Source organism: Electrona antarctica, assembly GCF_951216825.1.
Source record: "Electrona antarctica genome assembly, chromosome: 6".
Lineage (NCBI taxonomy): Eukaryota > Metazoa > Chordata > Actinopteri > Myctophiformes > Myctophidae > Electrona > Electrona antarctica.
This window is the reverse complement of record NC_136811.1, coordinates 56,817,567-56,838,802: the sequence shown is the minus strand read 5'-3', so window position 1 is coordinate 56,838,802 and position 21,236 is coordinate 56,817,567. Positions and strand designations below refer to the sequence as shown.

The following is a 21,236-nucleotide window of genomic DNA, read 5'->3' as shown; positions in this document are numbered from 1 at the left end:
GTACAGAACAAAGAATGTTTTTTTTCCCATCTTTGAGAGTCTGAGCAATTATGTTTTAGTTTATTTTATGCCAGTGTTAATTTTGAGTTGGCTAAGACTAGATAGTTTAAGCAGCCTAGGCAGGCCTAAAGTTCAATGGCTTGTTCAAAGACTGAGCTTAAATCAGAATTTGCTATTAAAAGTAACACTAAGACTAAGTTGCTAAAATATTTTTTGTCTTACTCGAATTACTAAAATTACTAGGTTAGGTTTCTGGTTTAGGTTTAGGTTTATTCTAAGTGGGGAACAAAGAACCTTTTTTGCATATGGTGGGGAACATAGAACCTGAGGAACATAGAACCTGGGGAACATAGAACCTGGGGAACATAGAACCTGGGGGACATAGAACCTGGGGAACATAGAACCTGAGGAACATAGAACCTGGGGAACATAGAACCTGGGGAACATAGAACCTGGGGAACATAGCACCTGGGGAACATAGAACCTGGGGAACATAGAACCTGAGGAACATAGAACCTGGGGAACATAGAACCTGGGGAACATAGAACCTGAGGAACATAGAACCTGGGGAACATAGAACCAGGGGAACATAGAACCTGGGGAACATAGAACCTGGGGAACATAGAACCTGGGGAACATAGGTACACTCCAGGAGATCCAGCAGATCTACAAGCTCATAGCGCGCCACCGAGTGGCGCGCTATGAGCTTGTAGGTCTGCTATTTTTGAAAAATCGTGAAAATAAAAAAAATAAAAAATAAGAAAATAATTTGGGGACCCCCTAAAATAATTTGGCGACCCCCCGAGGGGTCGCGACCCACGGGTTGAGAACCCCTGAACTAGTCGACTAGTAAACTAGGCAACTAGTCAAGTAGTAAGAATCACTAGAAGTGAATGCTCTACGTCAAACGTGTCTGAGCAAATTGGCATTTTGTGCCAACACAAATACTAAATGTCATTGACAATGAAAGGATAATTTACGTCGTATGTGTGTCTGAGCAAATCATGCTCGGCTAATTGTATATAATTCTCGTCAATGTAATAATTCTCGTCGGGATAACATGACCCAGAAGTGGTACAGCGTGGGGCATTGTGTAATGCCTTATCTCAGTGACGGGAATGATGACAAATTAATTAATGAGGAAGTATATTCCCTTTTTTTAATTGGATGACGTATGATGATAAGAGCGCCCCTCACTTCACACGGGTGTGATGGTTTTGTTAAACACCTCCCTAATGATGATGTCACTGGAAGCCGGGTTTCTGAACTGCCCACAGCCCTCCTATGAGACACAGACTGAGTAGAAAGAAATGATGCTATTTTATCATGAACATTAGTGAGGACCTATTATATGAAGATAGGTTGAAAAGTGGTGAAGTGGTCCTTTAACTTGCACCCCCCCCCCCCCCCCACCTCCATGACTTCCTGCTACTGTTCCCCAATCATAAAAAAAAGAAAGTGTCTGAATCAGACACTTTCTCAGACAAATCTAAATGTGAGCAAGACTCGTGCAGCACTAGTTGTCCAATTCATTTTAGTTACTCGTATGTTTTTGCTACCAGAGAGAGACTTTTAAGAGAGGTTTAAGTCGAGCACTTTGATGTTGTCTGTTTAAAGCCACAGTAGTTATGGCTCCAGGTGACACATTTTGAATGTAGTAATTAATGTTCAGCAACTACAGACTATAAAGACAATAAATACTTTTCATGGAAAAAAAACGAGAATCGTGATCTCATTTCTTGAGGAGGAAAATCGAGATTCACATTTGATATGTTCCAAACTGCCCCCTCCACTGCTGGCCTGCTCGATGTGCCTAAACAAATGGCAACTTAAAACACACGGTGAAGCAGCTTTCTGCTTCTAGGGGCCGACGGCGTGGAAGCTGTAGACGTATTTCTTGTATTGAAGATGTATTTGTTTCCCTGGCAGAAGAGGGGGAAATAAAAACTAACAATAACTAAACTAAACGGTATCCGTGTCGGCTAAGATTGTTATTTTAACCCATTTTGACCTGAGATCAGATTCTAAAAATGTCTTCTACATCCTGACAGTTTTCTGAAAGCTATTTTTCTATGTCAGTCGTTCTTCGATTTTTCAAAAATAGCAGACCTACAAGCTTGTAGCGCGCCACTCGGTGGCGCGCTATGAGCTTGTAGATCTGCTATTTTTCAATAGCTAAAGCATAACATAATGCTAACACCAAAAGGGGTTCCCGCCCAGAATGGGTTAAACGTCGGTATCAGCCAATAATTCCTATATCGGTGCACCCTACTGCTATACAAAAAAAATAAGACGAAATAAACGTTTTATTTATTTTTAGGGCTACAGTGACGAGGAGCAGCTGCGCCAGCACATGCTGTCGCACACGGGCGAGAAGCCCCACCGCTGTCACCTGTGCGACAAGAGCTTTGCGCTGGCCTACCTGCTGCGCGACCACATGAACACGCACACGGGCGAGCGGCCGCACCGCTGCCACGAGTGCCACAAGTCCTTCTCCTGGTTCACCAGCCTGCTCGTGCACCAGAAGATCCACACTCGCAAGCAGCGCCAAGGCTACGGTACGGTGTTATGAAGGAGCGCCGTTCCCAGAAAACAGTACTCGGTTCGGGGGCACTTGTTTCCCAATCGAGTACTGGGTCGGGACACATTTGTGGGTCACAGACCGATTTTTATGGGTCATGACTTGAGTAAAAATCCCATTTATTTTCCTAGATTAAAAAAAATATATAAATATTTCAAAAGATTTTTTTTTTTTAATACAGAATGTTATACTTTTATGATAAAAAAAAACGTTCTCAGAACAGGGATGCTGGGGATTAAACAAAAGTTTTGTACTTTTAAAGCACGTTTCGATCATCGCGACAATATCGAAAAATATTTTTTGCCACGATAATGGTGACATGGGGCGGCCGTGGCTCAGGGGTATAGAGTGGCCGGTAGACCAGCCAGATGGGAACGTTGCCTGTTCGAACCCGGGCTCCCCCAGAGTTAGTGTCGAAGTGTCCTTGAGCAAGACGCTAGACCCCTAATTGCTCCCAATGTGCAGGTTGGTGCCTTGCATGGTTTCCTCTGCCATCAGTGTATGGATGTGTGTGAATGGGTGAATGTAATGCACAATCTATGTAAAGCTTTGTGAATGTTTGTGTGAATGGGTGTCAGTGGTTCTCAGAGTGGGGTCCTTGAGGGAGTTCTAGGGGATCCCCAGCAAAATGAGCTAGTTAGGAACCAAATGGACTCACTGTAACTCTGAGAGTGTACAGAGGGTTCCATTTGTACACTCAGAGTTAAATTAGCATTGATTTTACAATACAATTCGAGGTCCCAGGGATAGAAATTCCTTTAAAATGGGCATCCGTAGCTTAATGCATGTCAAAGAGGGGTTCCTTGGGGCGACTGTGGCTCAAGAGGTAGAGCAGGTCGTCCAATGATCCATGGGTCGGCGGTTCGATTCCCGGCTCCTCCTGTCTACATGTCGAAGTGTCCTTGGGCAAGACACTGAACCCCAAATTGCTCCCGATGTGCTGGTTGGTACCTTGCATGGCTTCCGCCGCAATCGGTGTATGAATGTGTGTTTGAATGGGTGAATGTAATGCACAATCTATGTAAAGCGCCTTGGATAAAGGCGCTATATAAATGCACCATTTACCATTTTACCTTGAAATGAAAACGGTTGAAAAATCACTGCTAGAGCCGTAGTACAAATGGGAGTCCACAGGCTGATAAATGTCAATTTGGGGGTTCTTGACATGAAAAAGTGTGAGAACTAATGATCTATGTTAAGCGCTTTGAATAAAATCGCTCTATAGAGCGTCGCAGTCCCGCCCCCTTTCCAGACCATTCATTCATTCATTTTCCTCATAGACATGTCAAAAAGTATTTATTTAAAGACGTTTACGCCGCGGACAAAGCCAACTGGAGTTGTGACACATCATGACAATAAACACAATGTTTTGGGCCAAACAAATAATTAGTAAGAAGAAAAACAAAACAGAAAGTGTTGTAACCTGCCTCTTTCTTCTTCTTTCTAATTATTTGATCGGCCTAAAACATTGTGTTTATTGTCATGATTTGTCACAACTCCAGTTGGCTTTGTCCGCAGCGTAAAGGTCTTTAAATAAATACTTTTTGAAAAGTCAAAAAAATTAAAGAAAAGTCTGAGGAAAATGAACGGGGAATTCTTTTCCGAGTCTGGAAAAGGGGGCGGGACTGCAACGCTCTACAAATGCGCCGTTTACCATTTATGTGTAATGTTCACATGGTCCCATCGTAGGTCCGTACGGGTCCTATTCGTCCAGCCTGCGGATGAGGGGCGGGGGGGGCAGCCCGGGGAGGAGGGGGCCGGGCCGGCCGCCGCTGTCTGAGTGGTCCAGGTCAGCGGGACCCCAAAGCTCCGCGGGAGGAGAGGTCCTCATCCCACAGCCGCCTCCGTTTCAGCTGCCTTCGCTGAGGGATCATGACGGTAGGCCTGTCGCTAATTCTGACACAATAATTGTTCGGAGTTTTAGGGTTGAAGCCCTCCGAAGGGGCTAGTGACAGGCAGCACACATTGTCATTACTCGTGTTTCTCATTTATTGACCACAGGTAGGGCCTGACCAAAGTACACAGGTAATAAACCTGGAAAAACAAGGAAAATACAACTGTATTACAATCACAAATATACTCTTTTGAATATAGAATGCAATAATTAACAGTACAATATATATACACTCGCTCTCACTGAATATAACTGCTGAATATAAATGCAAACATTGTTTCACAGCTCCTCTCACTACTGATATAACAAACTGCATCATAAATATGTACTCCCTGAATATACACTATGCAGTACATATACTCAATCATACACATATATATAAATATATATACACACACATCATGTACATGGAATATATATTCATTAAAGCAAACATAATGCAACAGCTTCTCTAACTGTTCTACAGCGGGCTGGAATCTAGCATTAACTACATTACCCAGAATGCATTTACACTTGGTTGCCTGCGCAGAACAGACGCAGCATCTCACTCACTAACACTCGTGCCGGCCGGCGCGGTGCTTCAATATTACTATGGCACAGAGTCCGTGTGTTAATACCAACGTGACTCTTCATGGACGTATAAACCTCACAACTCTTCCACCATTTACCACACTACCGTCCGCTACGTTGGTTGACAGAGTAAACTTGTTTAGAACAGCCAGCGTTGGCCATGGCTAATATTGCTAGCCAAACGCTAGCCAGGCTGCAGCATATAATTAAAGCCGGAGCGTTCTCACTGCACGCCACGCGTAGCTTAATAATCATTTATCTTTGTACCAACGCGGACAGTGTGGTAAATGTTCACAATCAATTACACAAATGCTTTTTTACACTGCTAACATGCATCAATGACCAGTAGCTTATATCAACACTTGTTACAGGTGGTTACATACCAACGGGCAGTGTGCTCCTGTCAATGGATTGTAGATAAATGAATGAACGCCACAATCAGACACATATGAGTTACCTGCGCAGTCGCGCATGCGCAAAAGCACTTTCAACAGTTACACAAATCATGAAACATCACTACAATGAAACGTATTATGTAACTATGAGATTATAAAAATAGGAAAAGTATGAAATAGACAATAGTAATAGTATGAAATACCCCACAGTTCCCATTATTTATAATAACTTTTTAACCCATGACTTTTACTGATTTTATACCCATGAATTGTACTGATGGCCCAAAAGAACCGAACACCTCCCACTTGGCCGACTGATCTAGATCCAAGGAGGCCACTAAACACAGTTACATGAGTCTCTCACAGTTAGAATATCAACTTATAGTCCATCTTTGTAGGCATATATGTAATGAAATAAACCTGAAAGTGTCTTTCAAAGTTATCATTAGCTCAAAGGCTCACTAAGGAGGTAGGCCCCACCACCTTGCCTCCTACTGAGTGTAAGTTTGCCCAACAGCTCAGCCGCCTCACAGGGTTACCCACTAACTAAACAAACAAAGTTCAGAGTGTCCTTTGGGTACCCATGGTGAGGACTTTCATACCTTCTGCAGGTCTTCACTGGAACCAACGACCAATCTCCGCACATCTCTGCGAAGGACGATGGTCGAAGGCAGGATAGAGTCTTTAGAGTCTTTCCCCCGGGCTCTGGATACAAGAGGGGCCGGAAGGCCCAGGCGGATGCCGGACCACCCCCGTCTTGTCTGGATACGTGATGACGATTCGGCCGAGCTGGAACTGTCCTCTCACGACGTTCTGGTCTGCGACTCAGACCAGATCTCCAACCTTGACAGTCCTCACTGTTCGGTGCCACTTGTACCTTGGTGTCGATGGGTTGCTCGTTGGTCAAGTTGGCAGCCGTCGTTCCGTTGAGGCTTTTGAGAATTCCTTTGACGAGTGTGACACGAGGATGGAGGTCCCACTGCCACTCAAGGTATTGGACGGCTACTGAGCCCCTTTTTGCAGACAGCTCAGAGCCTCTTGCCTCCCACTTTGCTGGATCAGAGGCGTGGTATTTGGACTGCTTGGGATTGACTAGGCGCGAGAGATCCACGCCCCCAAGTTTCCTCTCCTGTCTTGCTGCCACTTGAGTTGCACTTTGGTCTTTTGGCGGTGACTGCAGCTCAGAATTTACGAAGCATTTACAGATGTCAGTGATGCTGGAGCTTGAGACCTTTTGTGACTGAGCCCTGGTGACTTCAGCTGAGAGTTCTTTTCTCTTCAGCCCTTTTACGTCATCAGCGACTTTGGTCACAATTTCGCAGGCCTTCTTCACAGGCCATTCAGCTTTGCTTTCTTCGTCGAGCAACTGGTTGGGCAACACCAGAGTCTTGGTCGCAAACACTGTTGTCTTACTGTTACTGGAGTCGTTTGCAGTTTCTGACCTCCCACTTTGGTCTGTTAACTCTTAGCCTGCCGCCATTAATTAATCCCTCGATTGCGTATTGCCATGGTTTAATCACGCGTGACACTTACTTTGAAGAGCCAAATATCCGTAATCACATTTTACTATGAAACCATTCCGTGTGTGTTGACGAAGCTGGTGCTCGTTCTCTCGGTCGGTGGTGGAAAAAGTGGACCGCGAGTATCACAGCGCCTGCTACAGGCCGTTGAAAACGCTTGTCTGGGACAAAGCGTCCTCTGCAATGTCGCTTCTGTGAGATAAAGCCGTCTGAAAACAGAGCCGACAATGTTAGTGGATGCGCGCGCATTTTCAAAATGGCCGCGCCCATTGTGTCAGAAGCATAACAAAGCTAACTGACGGTAGATTTCGATACGATCGTATTAAAACATGCATTAATGAATACATCGCTGTTAAAACGGCTTTTCCGTTTGTGGCAGGCTACAAGATTCTACGTTTTAAAATTCCTATGTTCCTGGCGGGTAAACGATTAAGACGAGCGGCTTTCCTGACCTCCCACTTTGGTCTGTCAAGACGAGCGGCTTTTCTGACCTCCCACTTTGGTCAGTCAAGACGAGCGGTTCAAGGGAGAAGCCTCCAGCCTTCAAGCTCTCTCCAGCCTTCAAGCTCTCTTCGACTCCTTTGGTGCACTTTTCCAATGTCTCGAGGTCGTCCTCGTGCTCTTTGACCATGGCTTCGCTAGGTCCTGTCGGGTCCATGAGGACTTCTCTGTACACCTTCGAAGTTGTTCTTAGTGACCTTGCGAAGTGAGTTTCAGACCTATGCACTGCTAGGTCTATCTCCTCGAAGAGGTCAGGATGAGTCCCACCAACAGCGGGACCCCAAGGCTCCGCGGGAGGAGAGGTCCTCATCCCACAGCCGCCTCCGTTTCAGCTGCCTTCGCTGAGGGATCATGACGGTAGGCCTGTCGCTAATTCTGACACAATAATTGTTCGGAGTTTTAGGGTTGAAGCCCTCCGAAGGGGCTAGTGACAGGCAGCACACATTGTCATTACTCGTGTTTCTCATTTATTGACCACAGGTAGGGCCTGACCAAAGTACACAGGTAATAAACCTGGAAAAACAAGGAAAATACAACTGTATTACAATCACAAATATACTCTTTTGAATATAGAATGCAATAATTAACAGTACAATATATATACACTCGCTCTCACTGAATATAACTGCTGAATATAAATGCAAACATTGTTTCACAGCTCCTCTCACTACTGATATAACAAACTGCATCATAAATATGTACTCCCTGAATATACACTATGCAGTACATATACTCAATCATACACATATATATAAATATATATACACACACATCATGTACATGGAATATATATTCATTAAAGCAAACATAATGCAACAGCTTCTCTAACTGTTCTACAGCGGGCTGGAATCTAGCATTAACTACATTACCCAGAATGCATTTACACTTGGTTGCCTGCGCAGAACAGACGCAGCATCTCACTCACTAACACTCGTGCCGGCCGGCGCGGTGCTTCAATATTACTATGGCACAGAGTCCGTGTGTTAATACCAACGTGACTCTTCATGGACGTATAAACCTCACAACTCTTCCACCATTTACCACACTACCGTCCGCTACGTTGGTTGACAGAGTAAACTTGTTTAGAACAGCCAGCGTTGGCCATGGCTAATATTGCTAGCCAAACGCTAGCCAGGCTGCAGCATATAATTAAAGCCGGAGCGTTCTCACTGCACGCCACGCGTAGCTTAATAATCATTTATCTTTGTACCAACGCGGACAGTGTGGTAAATGTTCACAATCAATTACACAAATGCTTTTTTACACTGCTAACATGCATCAATGACCAGTAGCTTATATCAAACACTTGTTACAGGTGGTTACATACCAACGGGCAGTGTGCTCCTGTCAATGGATTGTAGATAAATGAATGAACGCCACAATCAGACACATATGAGTTACCTGCGCAGTCGCGCATGCGCAAAAGCACTTTCAACAGTTACACAAATCATGAAACATCACTACAATGAAACGTATTATGTAACTATGAGATTATAAAAATAGGAAAAGTATGAAATAGACAATAGTAATAGTATGAAATACCCCACAGTTCCCATTATTTATAATAACTTTTTAACCCATGACTTTTACTGATTTTATACCCATGAATTGTACTGATGGCCCAAAAGAACCGAACACCTCCCACTTGGCCGACTGATCTAGATCCAAGGAGGCCACTAAACACAGTTACATGAGTCTCTCACAGTTAGAATATCAACTTATAGTCCATCTTTGTAGGCATATATGTAATGAAATAAACCTGAAAGTGTCTTTCAAAGTTATCATTAGCTCAAAGGCTCACTAAGGAGGTAGGCCCCACCACCTTGCCTCCTACTGAGTGTAAGTTTGCCCAACAGCTCAGCCGCCTCACAGGGTTACCCACTAACTAAACAAACAAAGTTCAGAGTGTCCTTTGGGTACCCATGGTGAGGACTTTCATACCTTCTGCAGGTCTTCACTGGAACCAACGACCAATCTCCGCACATCTCTGCGAAGGACGATGGTCGAAGGCAGGATAGAGTCTTTAGAGTCTTTCCCCCGGGCTCTGGATACAAGAGGGGCCGGAAGGCCCAGGCGGATGCCGGACCACCCCCGTCTTGTCTGGATACGTGATGACGATTCGGCCGAGCTGGAACTGTCCTCTCACGACGTTCTGGTCTGCGACTCAGACCAGATCTCCAACCTTGACAGTCCTCACTGTTCGGTGCCACTTGTACCTTGGTGTCGATGGGTTGCTCGTTGGTCAAGTTGGCAGCCGTCGTTCCGTTGAGGCTTTTGAGAATTCCTTTGACGAGTGTGACACGAGGATGGAGGTCCCACTGCCACTCAAGGTATTGGACGGCTACTGAGCCCCTTTTTGCAGACAGCTCAGAGCCTCTTGCCTCCCACTTTGCTGGATCAGAGGCGTGGTATTTGGACTGCTTGGGATTGACTAGGCGCGAGAGATCCACGCCCCCAAGTTTCCTCTCCTGTCTTGCTGCCACTTGAGTTGCACTTTGGTCTTTTGGCGGTGACTGCAGCTCAGAATTTACGAAGCATTTACAGATGTCAGTGATGCTGGAGCTTGAGACCTTTTGTGACTGAGCCCTGGTGACTTCAGCTGAGAGTTCTTTTCTCTTCAGCCCTTTTACGTCATCAGCGACTTTGGTCACAATTTCGCAGGCCTTCTTCACAGGCCATTCAGCTTTGCTTTCTTCGTCGAGCAACTGGTTGGGCAACACCAGAGTCTTGGTCGCAAACACTGTTGTCTTACTGTTACTGGAGTCGTTTGCAGTTTCTGACCTCCCACTTTGGTCTGTTAAGACGAGCGGCTTTCCTGACCTCCCACTTTGGTCTGTCAAGACGAGCGGCTTTTCTGACCTCCCACTTTGGTCAGTCAAGACGAGCGGTTCAAGGGAGAAGCCTCCAGCCTTCAAGCTCTCTCCAGCCTTCAAGCTCTCTTCGACTCCTTTGGTGCACTTTTCCAATGTCTCGAGGTCGTCCTCGTGCTCTTTGACCATGGCTTCGCTAGGTCCTGTCGGGTCCATGAGGACTTCTCTGTACACCTTCGAAGTTGTTCTTAGTGACCTTGCGAAGTGAGTTTCAGACCTATGCACTGCTAGGTCTATCTCCTCGAAGAGGTCAGGATGAGTCCCACCAACAGTCTTTCCGAGAGGTCCGTCCCAGAGGACGAGGTTTCCCTCTACCTTAATTGGCTGTGGGACAAGGCGACCTTCCCTGTGACTTATCAGCAGGTCGATCTTCTCTGGGCGGACCAAGTCGTTGGTCGGGATGTCTGGAAAGAATTTCAGCAGTTGCTGTGGTGTGACTGCCTGGTTCACCTTTGCGATGTTCTCCAAGCCGTGACAGAGGAGCTTGTGCTCTACCACTATACCCTCGGGAGTTTTTACTCTTAGCCGTAGGGTGTACCTTTTGGTAGCAACCGTCTTCTCCATCCCTCCGACTCCTTGGACAATCAACTTGATGCTCTCGCCCTTTAGCTTGAGACGTTCAGCGGCGTTGTTAGAGATGTAATTGGTATCTGACGCAAGGTCAATCAGTGTACCGACTAGTTGGCCTGAGTTCGTTGTCACATCTAGAAGCATCATTATGACAGGGTACTCTTTTGGCTTACTGCCGGTGCTAGTGCACACTGTAGTTGAGATCTTGTTTGAGAACGCTTCCTTGAACTCCGCTTTCAGCTCTGGTGAGAGTTTGGCAAGGAGCTCTTCTTGTTTGTATGTCAGTCCAAATCCCTTCTTTTCCACTTTTCCATTGCTTTGCTCTTCACCTCTTTGTTCTCCACTCTTATAGTCCGTATTCTTGGTTTGTGGCATCGGACAGAGCAAATAGTTGTGGTCTGAGGACTCTCCATTTTGACAGTCTTCCTTAAGGTGGCCTTACACTAGCCGATAATCGGGCATTTGAAATCTGACAGCACCACACACTACAGGATAATCGGAGCGGGGCCGAGCAAATATCAAACATTCTTGATGTTGATCGGGCCGATCCCGAGCGTCAAAAATGCCCGATTATCGGCTAGTGTAAGGCCACCTTTAGAGCAGAGAAACTTCTGAGTGCACCTGCCGTCTTCATCATGGAGGAGTAAGCACTTGAAGCATGCTCCTACCTTCTCCAGCAGAGCTTTCTTGCTTGATAGGTTGAGCTTTCTGAAGGCTTTGCAGGCAAACAGTCTACCTGCGTGCTTTTCGTCCCCACATGCGATGCATGAGCTTGGGTGAGAACCCTCTTGGTTGCCTCTTGACGTGGCTTTAGTGAAAGCCTGCCTTTCTTTATTCTTGTCGTGAGACTTCTCAAGATAGTCCATTGAACTGGTCTGCAGTTGATCCAACTCCTCGAGAATGTCCTCCTGCTTTTTCAGGTACTGCAGTAAACAATCAAAGTGGTTTCTGGGTGAAAAGCCACTTGCAGGGTCGTTCTTATGAGCAATCCACTTTTCTTTCATGGAGTCGGGCAGCTTACTCTCGATCGACTGCGTCACCACCCGATTCTTCACAGCATCTTCTTCTCCCAGGACTTGGAGATCATGAAGAGCTCTCTCTACAGACTGAATCAGTTCGATTGTCTTTCTCGGGTGGTTTCCCGTGACGGGAGACAGTCCATGTACTTCCTTACAGATAAGCAGCACTATCTTCGGCTTATTACCGTACTTGTTGTCCAGGAGCCTGAACACGTCGTTAGCAGATCCACAGCTGGACAGCACGAGGTCTCTCTTGACTTTGTCGTCTAGGCTGCCTAGAAGATAGAACTTCCTCACATTTTCCAACCCATGAGGGTTTCCCAGCTGTTGAAGGTCATTCCATTCAGCTTTCCAGCGGTAGTAATCTCTCATGTTACCGGAAAATGTGGGCAGGCGTGCTCGTTCTAGAGTAATCTGGGGCTTGAAGCTGTAAGACCCTGGGTACATGCCGGAAGCACCTTGAACTTGCAGCATGTGGAAATACGCCATAGCTGAGATTGTGGGGCATGCTGTGCAAGTCATGCCGGACTCCGCCTACAGGGGTTTGACCATCTATGGGGTTGAACAGGTTAGAGACAGGGTGAGAACCAGCTGTCGTGGCTTGCTCTCCCTTCACTGCAACATCTGGCCCTGCCTGTCCTTGCTGCTCCTCTTCGTTGTCAGACCATGCATTGCGTCGCCACGCCCACCTATCCCACAGTCTCTCTTGTCGCTTCCTCAGCTTCCTGCTACGGTCTCTTGACTCCGTTAACTTGGCTAGAGGGATCATGCCAGTCCACTCATCGACCAGTTTGTTGACCTCGTAGACCTCTCGCTCTAGGTTTTTATTCTGCAATTCGCGCTCCATCCTAGTCAGCTTCATGTAGTCGGCTGCTTCGGCCTGATCCAGGGCGGAGTCAGCCTCTTTGGCGAGGGTGGAGATGTGCTCCTCAGCAAACCTGGTCCAGAAGCCATCCAGGACGAGGTGTTCAACTTCATCGAACTTACGGTCACATTCCGCTGTTTTATCGTCGACTTGATCCGCCTTTTTCATGGCCTCTTCATTGTTTGATTCTCGTAGGGCCATGGCATATTCAAATCCAGCATCTGTGACTTTGGTATGTTCTACTTTGAAGTTCCTCCACTCACCTATTAGATCACTTTCTCCCAGTGCGTTCGCTCTGGAGATGAGATAGTTGGCTCTCTTGGTGAATGCAGTCTGGGCTGCTGAGCGCTTCTGCTTAAGCTTCTCCATTTTCTCCTCTTCTGCCATCTTGGTAAAGTTGTCTCTTTAGCTAGCAGGTTAGCAGGGTGTATGGATGGGCTGAAGCTTGATTAAAGGTTATCCGGTCCACTTCTTCCTTCGAGTAGCCGGGCCTTGGTTTATTACTGTTCGGAGTTTTAGGGTTGAAGCCCTCCGAAGGGGCTAGTGACAGGCAGCACACATTGTCATTACTCGTGTTTCTCATTTATTGACCACAGGTAGGGCCTGACCAAAGTACACAGGTAATAAACCTGGAAAAACAAGGAAAATACAACTGTATTACAATCACAAATATATTCTTTTGAATATAGAATGCAATAATTAACAGTACAATATATATACACTCGCTCTCACTGAATATAACTGCTGAATATAAATGCAAACATTGTTTCACAGCTCCTCTCACTACTGATATAACAAACTGCATCATAAATATGTACTCCCTGAATATACACTATGCAGTACATATACTCAATCATACACATATATATAAATGTATATACACACACATCATGTACATGGAATATATATTCATTAAAGCAAACATAATGCAACAGCTTCTCTAACTGTTCTACAGCGGGCTGGAATCTAGCATTAACTACATTACCCAGAATGCATTTACACTTGGTTGCCTGCGCAGAACAGACGCAGCATCTCACTCACTAACACTCGTGCCGGCCGGCGCGGTGCTTCAATATTACTATGGCACAGAGTCCGTGTGTTAATACCAACGTGACTCTTCATGGACGTATAAACCTCACAACTCTTCCACCATTTACCACACTACCGTCCGCTACGTTGGTTGACAGAGTAAACTTGTTTAGAACAGCCAGCGTTGGCCATGGCTAATATTGCTAGCCAAACGCTAGCCAGGCTGCAGCATATAATTAAAGCCGGAGCGTTCTCACTGCACGCCACGCGTAGCTTAATAATCATTTATCTTTGTACCAACGCGGACAGTGTGGTAAATGTTCACAATCAATTACACAAATGCTTCTGTTACACTAACATGCATCAATGACCAGTAGCTTATATCAAACACTTGTTACAGGTGGTTACATACCAACGGGCAGTGTGCTCCTGTCAATGGATTGTAGATAAATGAATGAACGCCACAATCAGACACATATGAGTTACCTGCGCAGTCGCGCATGCGCAAAAGCACTTTCAACAGTTACACAAATCATGAAACATCACTACAATGAAACGTATTATGTAACTATGAGATTATAAAAATAGGAAAAGTATGAAATAGACAATAGTAATAGTATGAAATACCCCACAGTTCCCATTATTTATAATAACTTTTTAACCCATGACTTTTACTGATTTTATACCCATGAATTGTACTGATGGCCCAAAAGAACCGAACAATAATCGTCTAATTGCAAATTATTTCAGATTATGTTTTAAACATTTTCAAACATCAACACAATCGGTGCCGGGATTCCTTCAAAATAGGAGCTCTGGGGTGCCGGAAAGACATGGCCGCTTTTACTCTGAAACCCACGACCCGGAAACAATCCGCTAAAAAAAGTTTGCTTTACATTGCTAGCTTACATTGCCATTGTTTTAATTTATACGATATATGATCCAAAAAGCGTTCATATTCAGAAATTAAGCGCTAGTATATCGATCAGTTCAAAACCACGGAGAGCGCCCTGGATTAGGAGAGACGAGTCATTCTTTCTGCCGCGCTAACAGCTAAATCAACGGTAAGCTAACATGAGCTCAGAGTGTAGCATACGGTAGCCGAAAGGCGAACTGACAAATAAAAAAAATGAAAAAATTCAGAATATTCCTCTCTTGCCCGGTATCATTGAGGATGCGCAAGGGCGTCTACACACGTCCTACGGACGCGTCGATTGGGGTCCTAGGGACGGAAACGGTTAAAAAAAAGAGCTGAAATAGAGGGTATGCGCGTGACATCATCATCATACCAGGAAGTTATGCGGGAACGCCTACTGAGTGGTAAAATAAACTACTTTCTGGCCTTGACAGCCCATACATCCACACAGAAAAGTCCTATCTGATTGACAGCCCCATACATCCAATCAGAAAAGTCCTATCTGATTGACAGCCCATACATCCAAACAGAAAAGTCCTATCTGATTGACAGCCCCATACATCCAATCAGAAAAGTCCTATCTGATTGACAGCCCATACATCCAATCAGAATAGTCCTATCTGATTGACAGCCCATACATCCAATCAGAAAAGTCCTATCTGATTGACAGCCCCATACACCCAATCAGAAAAGTCCTATCTGATTGACAGCCCCATACACCCAATCAGAAAAGTCCTATCTGATTGACAGCCCCATACATCCAATCAGAAAAGTCCTATCTGATTGACAGCCCCATACACCCAATCAGAAAAGTCCTATCTGATTGACTCACTTAATGCATGCTCATACCCTGAGTCCATAGCAGATCTACAAGCTTACAACGTGTGATGCATTGTAAGCTTGTAGATCATCTATTTCCGCTAATTTATGTCAGTAATTTCTTCGTTATTTGTTCGTTATCTGCTCTACCCTGTGACTTTTTTGATTACCAGGCAAACGTATGTAAATGTATTATTTATTCATATGATCAAATGTTCAACTCGAACTATAACGTCCCATGGGCATGAGCTTGCAAAAAAAAAAGTTAAATTGTTGATGTTTGTGTGACAACTAACCGTCAACTTCAAATCTGTAATCGTGACAGCCCGACACGAGTGGCAGAGCCAGCGGCCAGTGCAGCAGCATCCATCCATGTTCGCCCCGGGTCAGGCCATGTTCTCCCCGGGTCCGATGGAGCCAGCCATGTTCCCCCCGGGTCAGGCCGTGTTCTCCCTGGGTCACATGGAGCCAGCCATGTTCCCCCCGGCGCCCGTCCAGTGGAAGGTGATTTGATTTTGATTTGATTTGATTTGATTTAGCACAGTATAAAAAACTGTATAGGAAAACCGCTAAATATGAAATGTTCTTCTATAACATGTGTGGGCAACTGGCGGCCCGGGGGCCACATGCGGCCCCCACCATCACCTAAAGGAGTGAGTGAGTGTGGAACTATAGTGGCCCTCTGGAGTGAGTGTAGTGGCCCTCTGGAGTGAGTGTGGAACTATAGTGGTCTCTCTGTAGTAAGTGTGGAACTATAGTGGCCCTCTGGAGTGAGTGAGTGTGGAACTATAGTGGCCCTCTGGAGTGAGTGAGTGTGGAACTATAGTGGCCCTCTGGAGTGAGAGAGTGTGGAACTATAGTGGCCCTCTGGAGTGAGTGTGGAACTATAGTGGCCCTCTGGAGTGAGTGAGTGTGGAACTATAGTGGCCCTCTGGAGTGAGTGAGTGTGGAACTATAGTGGCCCTCTGGAGTGAGTGAGTGTGGAACTATAGTGGCCCTCTGGAGTGAGTGAGTGTGGAACTATAGTGGCCCTCTGGAGTGAGTGTGGAACTATAGTGGCCCTCTGGAGTGAGTGAGTGTGGAACTATAGTGGCCCTCTGGAGTGAGTGAGTGTGGAACTATAGTGGCCCTCTGGAGTGAGTGAGTGTGGAACTATAGTGGCCATCTGGAGTGAGTGAGTGTGGAACTATAGTGGCCCTCTGGAGTGAGTGAGTGTGGAACTATAGTGGCCCTATCCACCGTCAAAGGTGAGGAAGTGACGACAGAACATTCTCGACAGAGTCAAAACAACGCAGCGGCGCCCTCCGGTGGCCCTCTGGAGCCAGCGCAGCATCAGAGGAGAGCAGACTGGATGACTCATCCTGACCACAGTCTGGAGGAGACGCACGCTAAAGACAATGCTACAGGTGTGTAGCAACACCGCACACACACACACACACACACACACACACACACACACACACACACACACACACACACACACACACACACACACACACACACACACACACTTTTCGATGCAGTTACTATATTATTCCACCCCTACAACGTGGGCATTTAGCAGACGCTCTTAAGTACATTTTGAATTCCTTGACTTTCACTCTGTAACCGAGAGTACTTTATTTCCCCCCCCCCCAAACCGCCACTAACATGTCCCCGCCCCCTCCAGGTGCGCCGAAAAGACGCAGCCCTCCTCCTCCTCCGGCGAGCGACGCCGAGCGGTCCAAGCTCCGGAGCGACGCTCCCGCCTCCGCACCACCACCGCCACCGCCGCACGACTTCCCCGCCTCCCTGCCCTACATGGACGGAGGAGGAGGAGCAGCAGGAGGAGGGGGGGCGGCGCTCTGGAGCCTCAGACCCGCCCACATGGTGCCTGGCGCCGCGCCCGGCCAAGACCATCACCTCCCCAACTGGTCGATCGCGTCGGCCGCGTCGGCGCCCAAGCAGCCCCTCAGCGAGTCCTCCTCCTCCTCCGCTGGCCCTAAGAAGGACGACGGCGTCGACGGCTCTTTGGGGGACCTAAGTAAGCCTCAGACGGTACCGACGGCGGACAAGCCGTGGAACGGGTTCGAGCCGCAGAAACCCGACCCGGCCGCCACCTCATCCTCGTCCGTGTCCGCTCCGGCGACGCAGCTAGATCAAAGCGGTTCGGCTGCGCCTCCCCCTCCTCCTCCTCCTCCGGTATTGGTCGCCGCCAGCCACCCGCCATGGGACTTCCGCTCCGTTCCGACGGCGCTGGCGATCGGCGCTCCAGACTTCCAGCCGTTGCCTCCTCCTCCTCCACCAGGCTGGATCAGCGCCGTTCCACAGGTGCCCTTCTCCGTCCAGTACGACCTCCAGCCGCCGCGCTTCCCCGGTGGAGCCGCGGTGTGGGGCTTCCAGGCCGTGCCGCGGCCCCCCCCTCATCCTCAGAACCTCACCGTGGCAGAGCAGCTGCATCACCAGCGCCAGCACCAACCCATGGTAACGGGCGCTCCGATTCTCATCAATCAGCCTTCTCCCTTTTTCTCGCATTCGCTCGCTCCGCTGCCCCCTCCTCCTCCTCTCGCTGCTTTGCCTGGCTCCTCCTCCTCCTCTTCCTCCTCCTCCTCGCACCCTCTCGTGCGACACCCACACCCAAATATATTTTTCGCACCGCAGGCGGTCCACATGCACCCCGGCCCCCCCCACCACCACCACCAGACCCTGCAGCTGGCGGGAGGAGGAGGAGGGGGCCGGCTGCCCTTCGCCCCCGAACGGCTGCTCCAGTGCATGATCTGCGGCGGATCGCTGCCCAGCGAACTGGACCTGCAGGTCCACTACCTGCACCACGCCCAGGGGAAGATCTGACCTCCAGGGGGCGCTCTACCGTCACCAACGCCCAGGGAAGGATCTGACCTCCCACCTCTAGGTGGCGCTCTACCTGCACCAACGCCCAGGGAAAGATCTGACCTCCCACCTCCAGGTGGCGCTCTACCTGCACCACGCCCAGGGAAAGATCTGACCTCCCACCTCTAGGTGGCGCTCTACCTGCACCAACGCCCAGGGGAAGATCTGACCTCCAGGTGGCGCTCTACCTGCACCACGCTGACGGATTCGTATGAAAGTCAGCTGATAATCACCAGTAGGTTATACGTATCAGTGGAATGGCAGGCCTGGCCAGCAGGCACCTCATATGGGTCTTAACCCGCCACGTTAACTCCCCTAACCTCATATGGGTCTTAACCCGCCACGTTAACTCCCCTAACCTCATATGGGTCTTAACCCGCCACGTTAACGCCCCTAACCTCATATGGGTCTTAACCAGCCACGTTAAGTCCCCTAACCTCATATGGGTCTTAACCCGCCACGTTAAGTCCCCTAACCTCATATGGGTCTTAACCCGCCACGTTAACTCCCCTAACCTCATATGGGTCTTAACCAGCCACGTTAAGTCCCCTAACCTCATATGGGTCTTAACCAGCCACGTTAAGTCCCCTAATCAGTCTTAACCAGCCATGTACAGTAAGTCAGTTTCACGATATGTTCTCGCTTCGGCGGCAGTAATTTCACTTCCGTGTTTGCTAAACTCCAGGCGAGTCTACTGGCTCCAGTAGAGTCTACTGGAGCCAGTAGACTCCACTGGAGCCAGTAGACTCTACTGGCTCCAGTAGAGTCTACTGGAGCCAGTAGAGTCTACTGGCTCCAGTGGAGTCTACTGGCTCCAGTGGAGTCTACTGGCTCCGTTGCATGGTCTTCCTTGATGAAGTGACCTACTGGTGGTGATTGATGGGTTGATGGCATTCGAAACGGGTGGACTTAGACCTCCAGGTGGCGCTCTACCTGCAACACGTTGCACAGGGAAAGATCTGACACTGTTAAACACCAGAGACACGCACACAGCGACGACGACGACAAAATGATTATTTTTTTGCTTTAGTTTGTTTTTAGAAGTTCTTTCTTTCCATCCGAATACAGCCTCGATGTATGTAAAGCATTCCTTTTATCTACTGTAGCGTACAAGAACTTAGGTTTGATAAACGAGCGAGGCTTGTTTAGTGAAAAAAACCCACAATTAGTTTAATTCTCTTGGTAGTCATTAATTAATCATAGCAGACACTGTCTGTGTACAGGGTGTTTTCTTCATACCAGACAGAAAACACTGTACAGGGTGTTTTTTGGGGGGAATAAGGTGTGTTTTACTGTTATATGCATGTGTCCTAGTGTGGTGAGTTGGCTGACCTCTCCTCCCCTCCCCTCCCCTCTCCTCCCCTCTCCTCTCCTGCCCTCTTCTCTCCTCTCCTCCCCTCCCCTCCCCTCTCCTATCCTCTCCTCTCCGTGTGACCAAGACGAGTTCATCCAAACTGTTCTCTGTTTTCAGCGTCATCTTGTTTGGATCTGTTTTCTCTTAATGTACAGAATCGGTATATATGTGTTCCTTCCTACAGTTCCCATAGGCTGAATGTGTGCTGTCTGTTAAAGAGTTTTCTGTTCCCATAGGCTGAATGTGTGCTGTCTGTTAAAGAGTTTTCTGTTCCCATAGGCTGAATGTGTGCTGTCTCTGTGTTAAAGTTAGAGTTTTCTGCGTTTCAAAATGTCAGGTCCTGTTGTCGTATCACAGACACACTTGTCAAAAGAATGGATTTTGTAATAAATTAAACTTTTATTTAGTTTTTAGTTTTGTCCTTACTCTAGTATTATATATATTATTAGTGCCATATTGAGAATAACCATCTATTTTGCGCCATTAGAGTGAAATAAACTCATTACCAGCAATCTGTGCCTGCTAACGAGGTTTATGCACACGTTGCAGGTTTCAAATGGAATCCTTGTGTCGTTATTGTCATGTTCTGTGTTCTGTGTGAGAGTATAGCCTACCGGACAGCTGAAGGGATACAGGATGTTTGGCAATGTCTGCTATAGAGGGTATGGGCGTGGTATCATCATCATACCCGGAAGTTATGTTGCTCTGGAGAGGGAAGTCTGGAGCACTCTGGTGGAGCTGTTGCCCCCGCGACCCGACTACGGATAAGCGGTTGAAGATGGTAAATGGTGCATTTATATAGCGCCTTTATCCAAGGCGCTTTACATAGATTGTGCATTACATTCACCCATTCATACACCGATTGCAGCGGAAGCCATGCAAGGTACCAACCAGCACATCGGGAGCAATTTGGGGTTCAGTGTCTTGCCCAAGGACACTTCGACATGTAGACAGGAGGAGCCGGGATTCGAACCGCCGACCCATGGATCATTGGACGACCTGCTCTACCTCCTGAGCCACAGTCGCAGATGGGTGGATGTCTACAGCTTCGCTTCTCAAGCCCCCAAAGGACCCCCAAATTTATATATATATTTTACCGCGACCCCCATATAAAAATGGTTTGTGCCAGGGACATCCAGAAAGATTTGAATTTAAATTTTCAAAATGATCCACAATTTTCCAATTCCTTATTAAATATTTTCAAAAGATTGCTGATTTACAAGCTCATGCTGTGAGCTTGTATATCTGCTTAAGTTTGTATTACTTTTCAAACAGAAGAAATCATAACGGAACAGAAATGACAAAAACAGACAAAACAAAACACTTAATTTTTATTGAAGAAAAAACAGACAAAAAGAAACAAAAACCAAAAGACAAGACAGGGAAAAAAGAACAAAGGGAGGAAGACAAAAACAAAAAAAACAAAAGACAAAGCTGCATTTTTCATATTACAAGATACATTCAT

At 47.1% G+C, this 21,236-nt stretch overlaps 1 protein-coding gene across 1 annotated transcript in view; it reads left to right on the top strand.

Annotated features, from left to right (window-relative positions):
• LOC306925184 (uncharacterized protein) overlaps positions 1 to 20,314 on the top strand; it is a gene marked incomplete at its 5' end in the record, with an annotated part of 48,121 nt that extends 27,807 nt beyond the window's left edge. The window contains 6 exons of the mRNA XM_079503874.1: positions 2,321 to 2,558; positions 4,271 to 4,459; positions 7,735 to 7,818; positions 15,875 to 16,053; positions 16,829 to 16,955; positions 17,219 to 20,314. Of these exons, the coding sequence (XP_079360000.1) occupies positions 2,321 to 2,558; positions 4,271 to 4,459; positions 7,735 to 7,818; positions 15,875 to 16,053; positions 16,829 to 16,955; positions 17,219 to 18,378 (1,977 nt within the window). The 3' untranslated portion in view covers positions 18,379 to 20,314. The remainder of the gene's footprint in view (positions 1 to 2,320; positions 2,559 to 4,270; positions 4,460 to 7,734; positions 7,819 to 15,874; positions 16,054 to 16,828; positions 16,956 to 17,218) is intronic.
• Between the last annotated feature and the right edge of the window lie 922 nt (positions 20,315 to 21,236).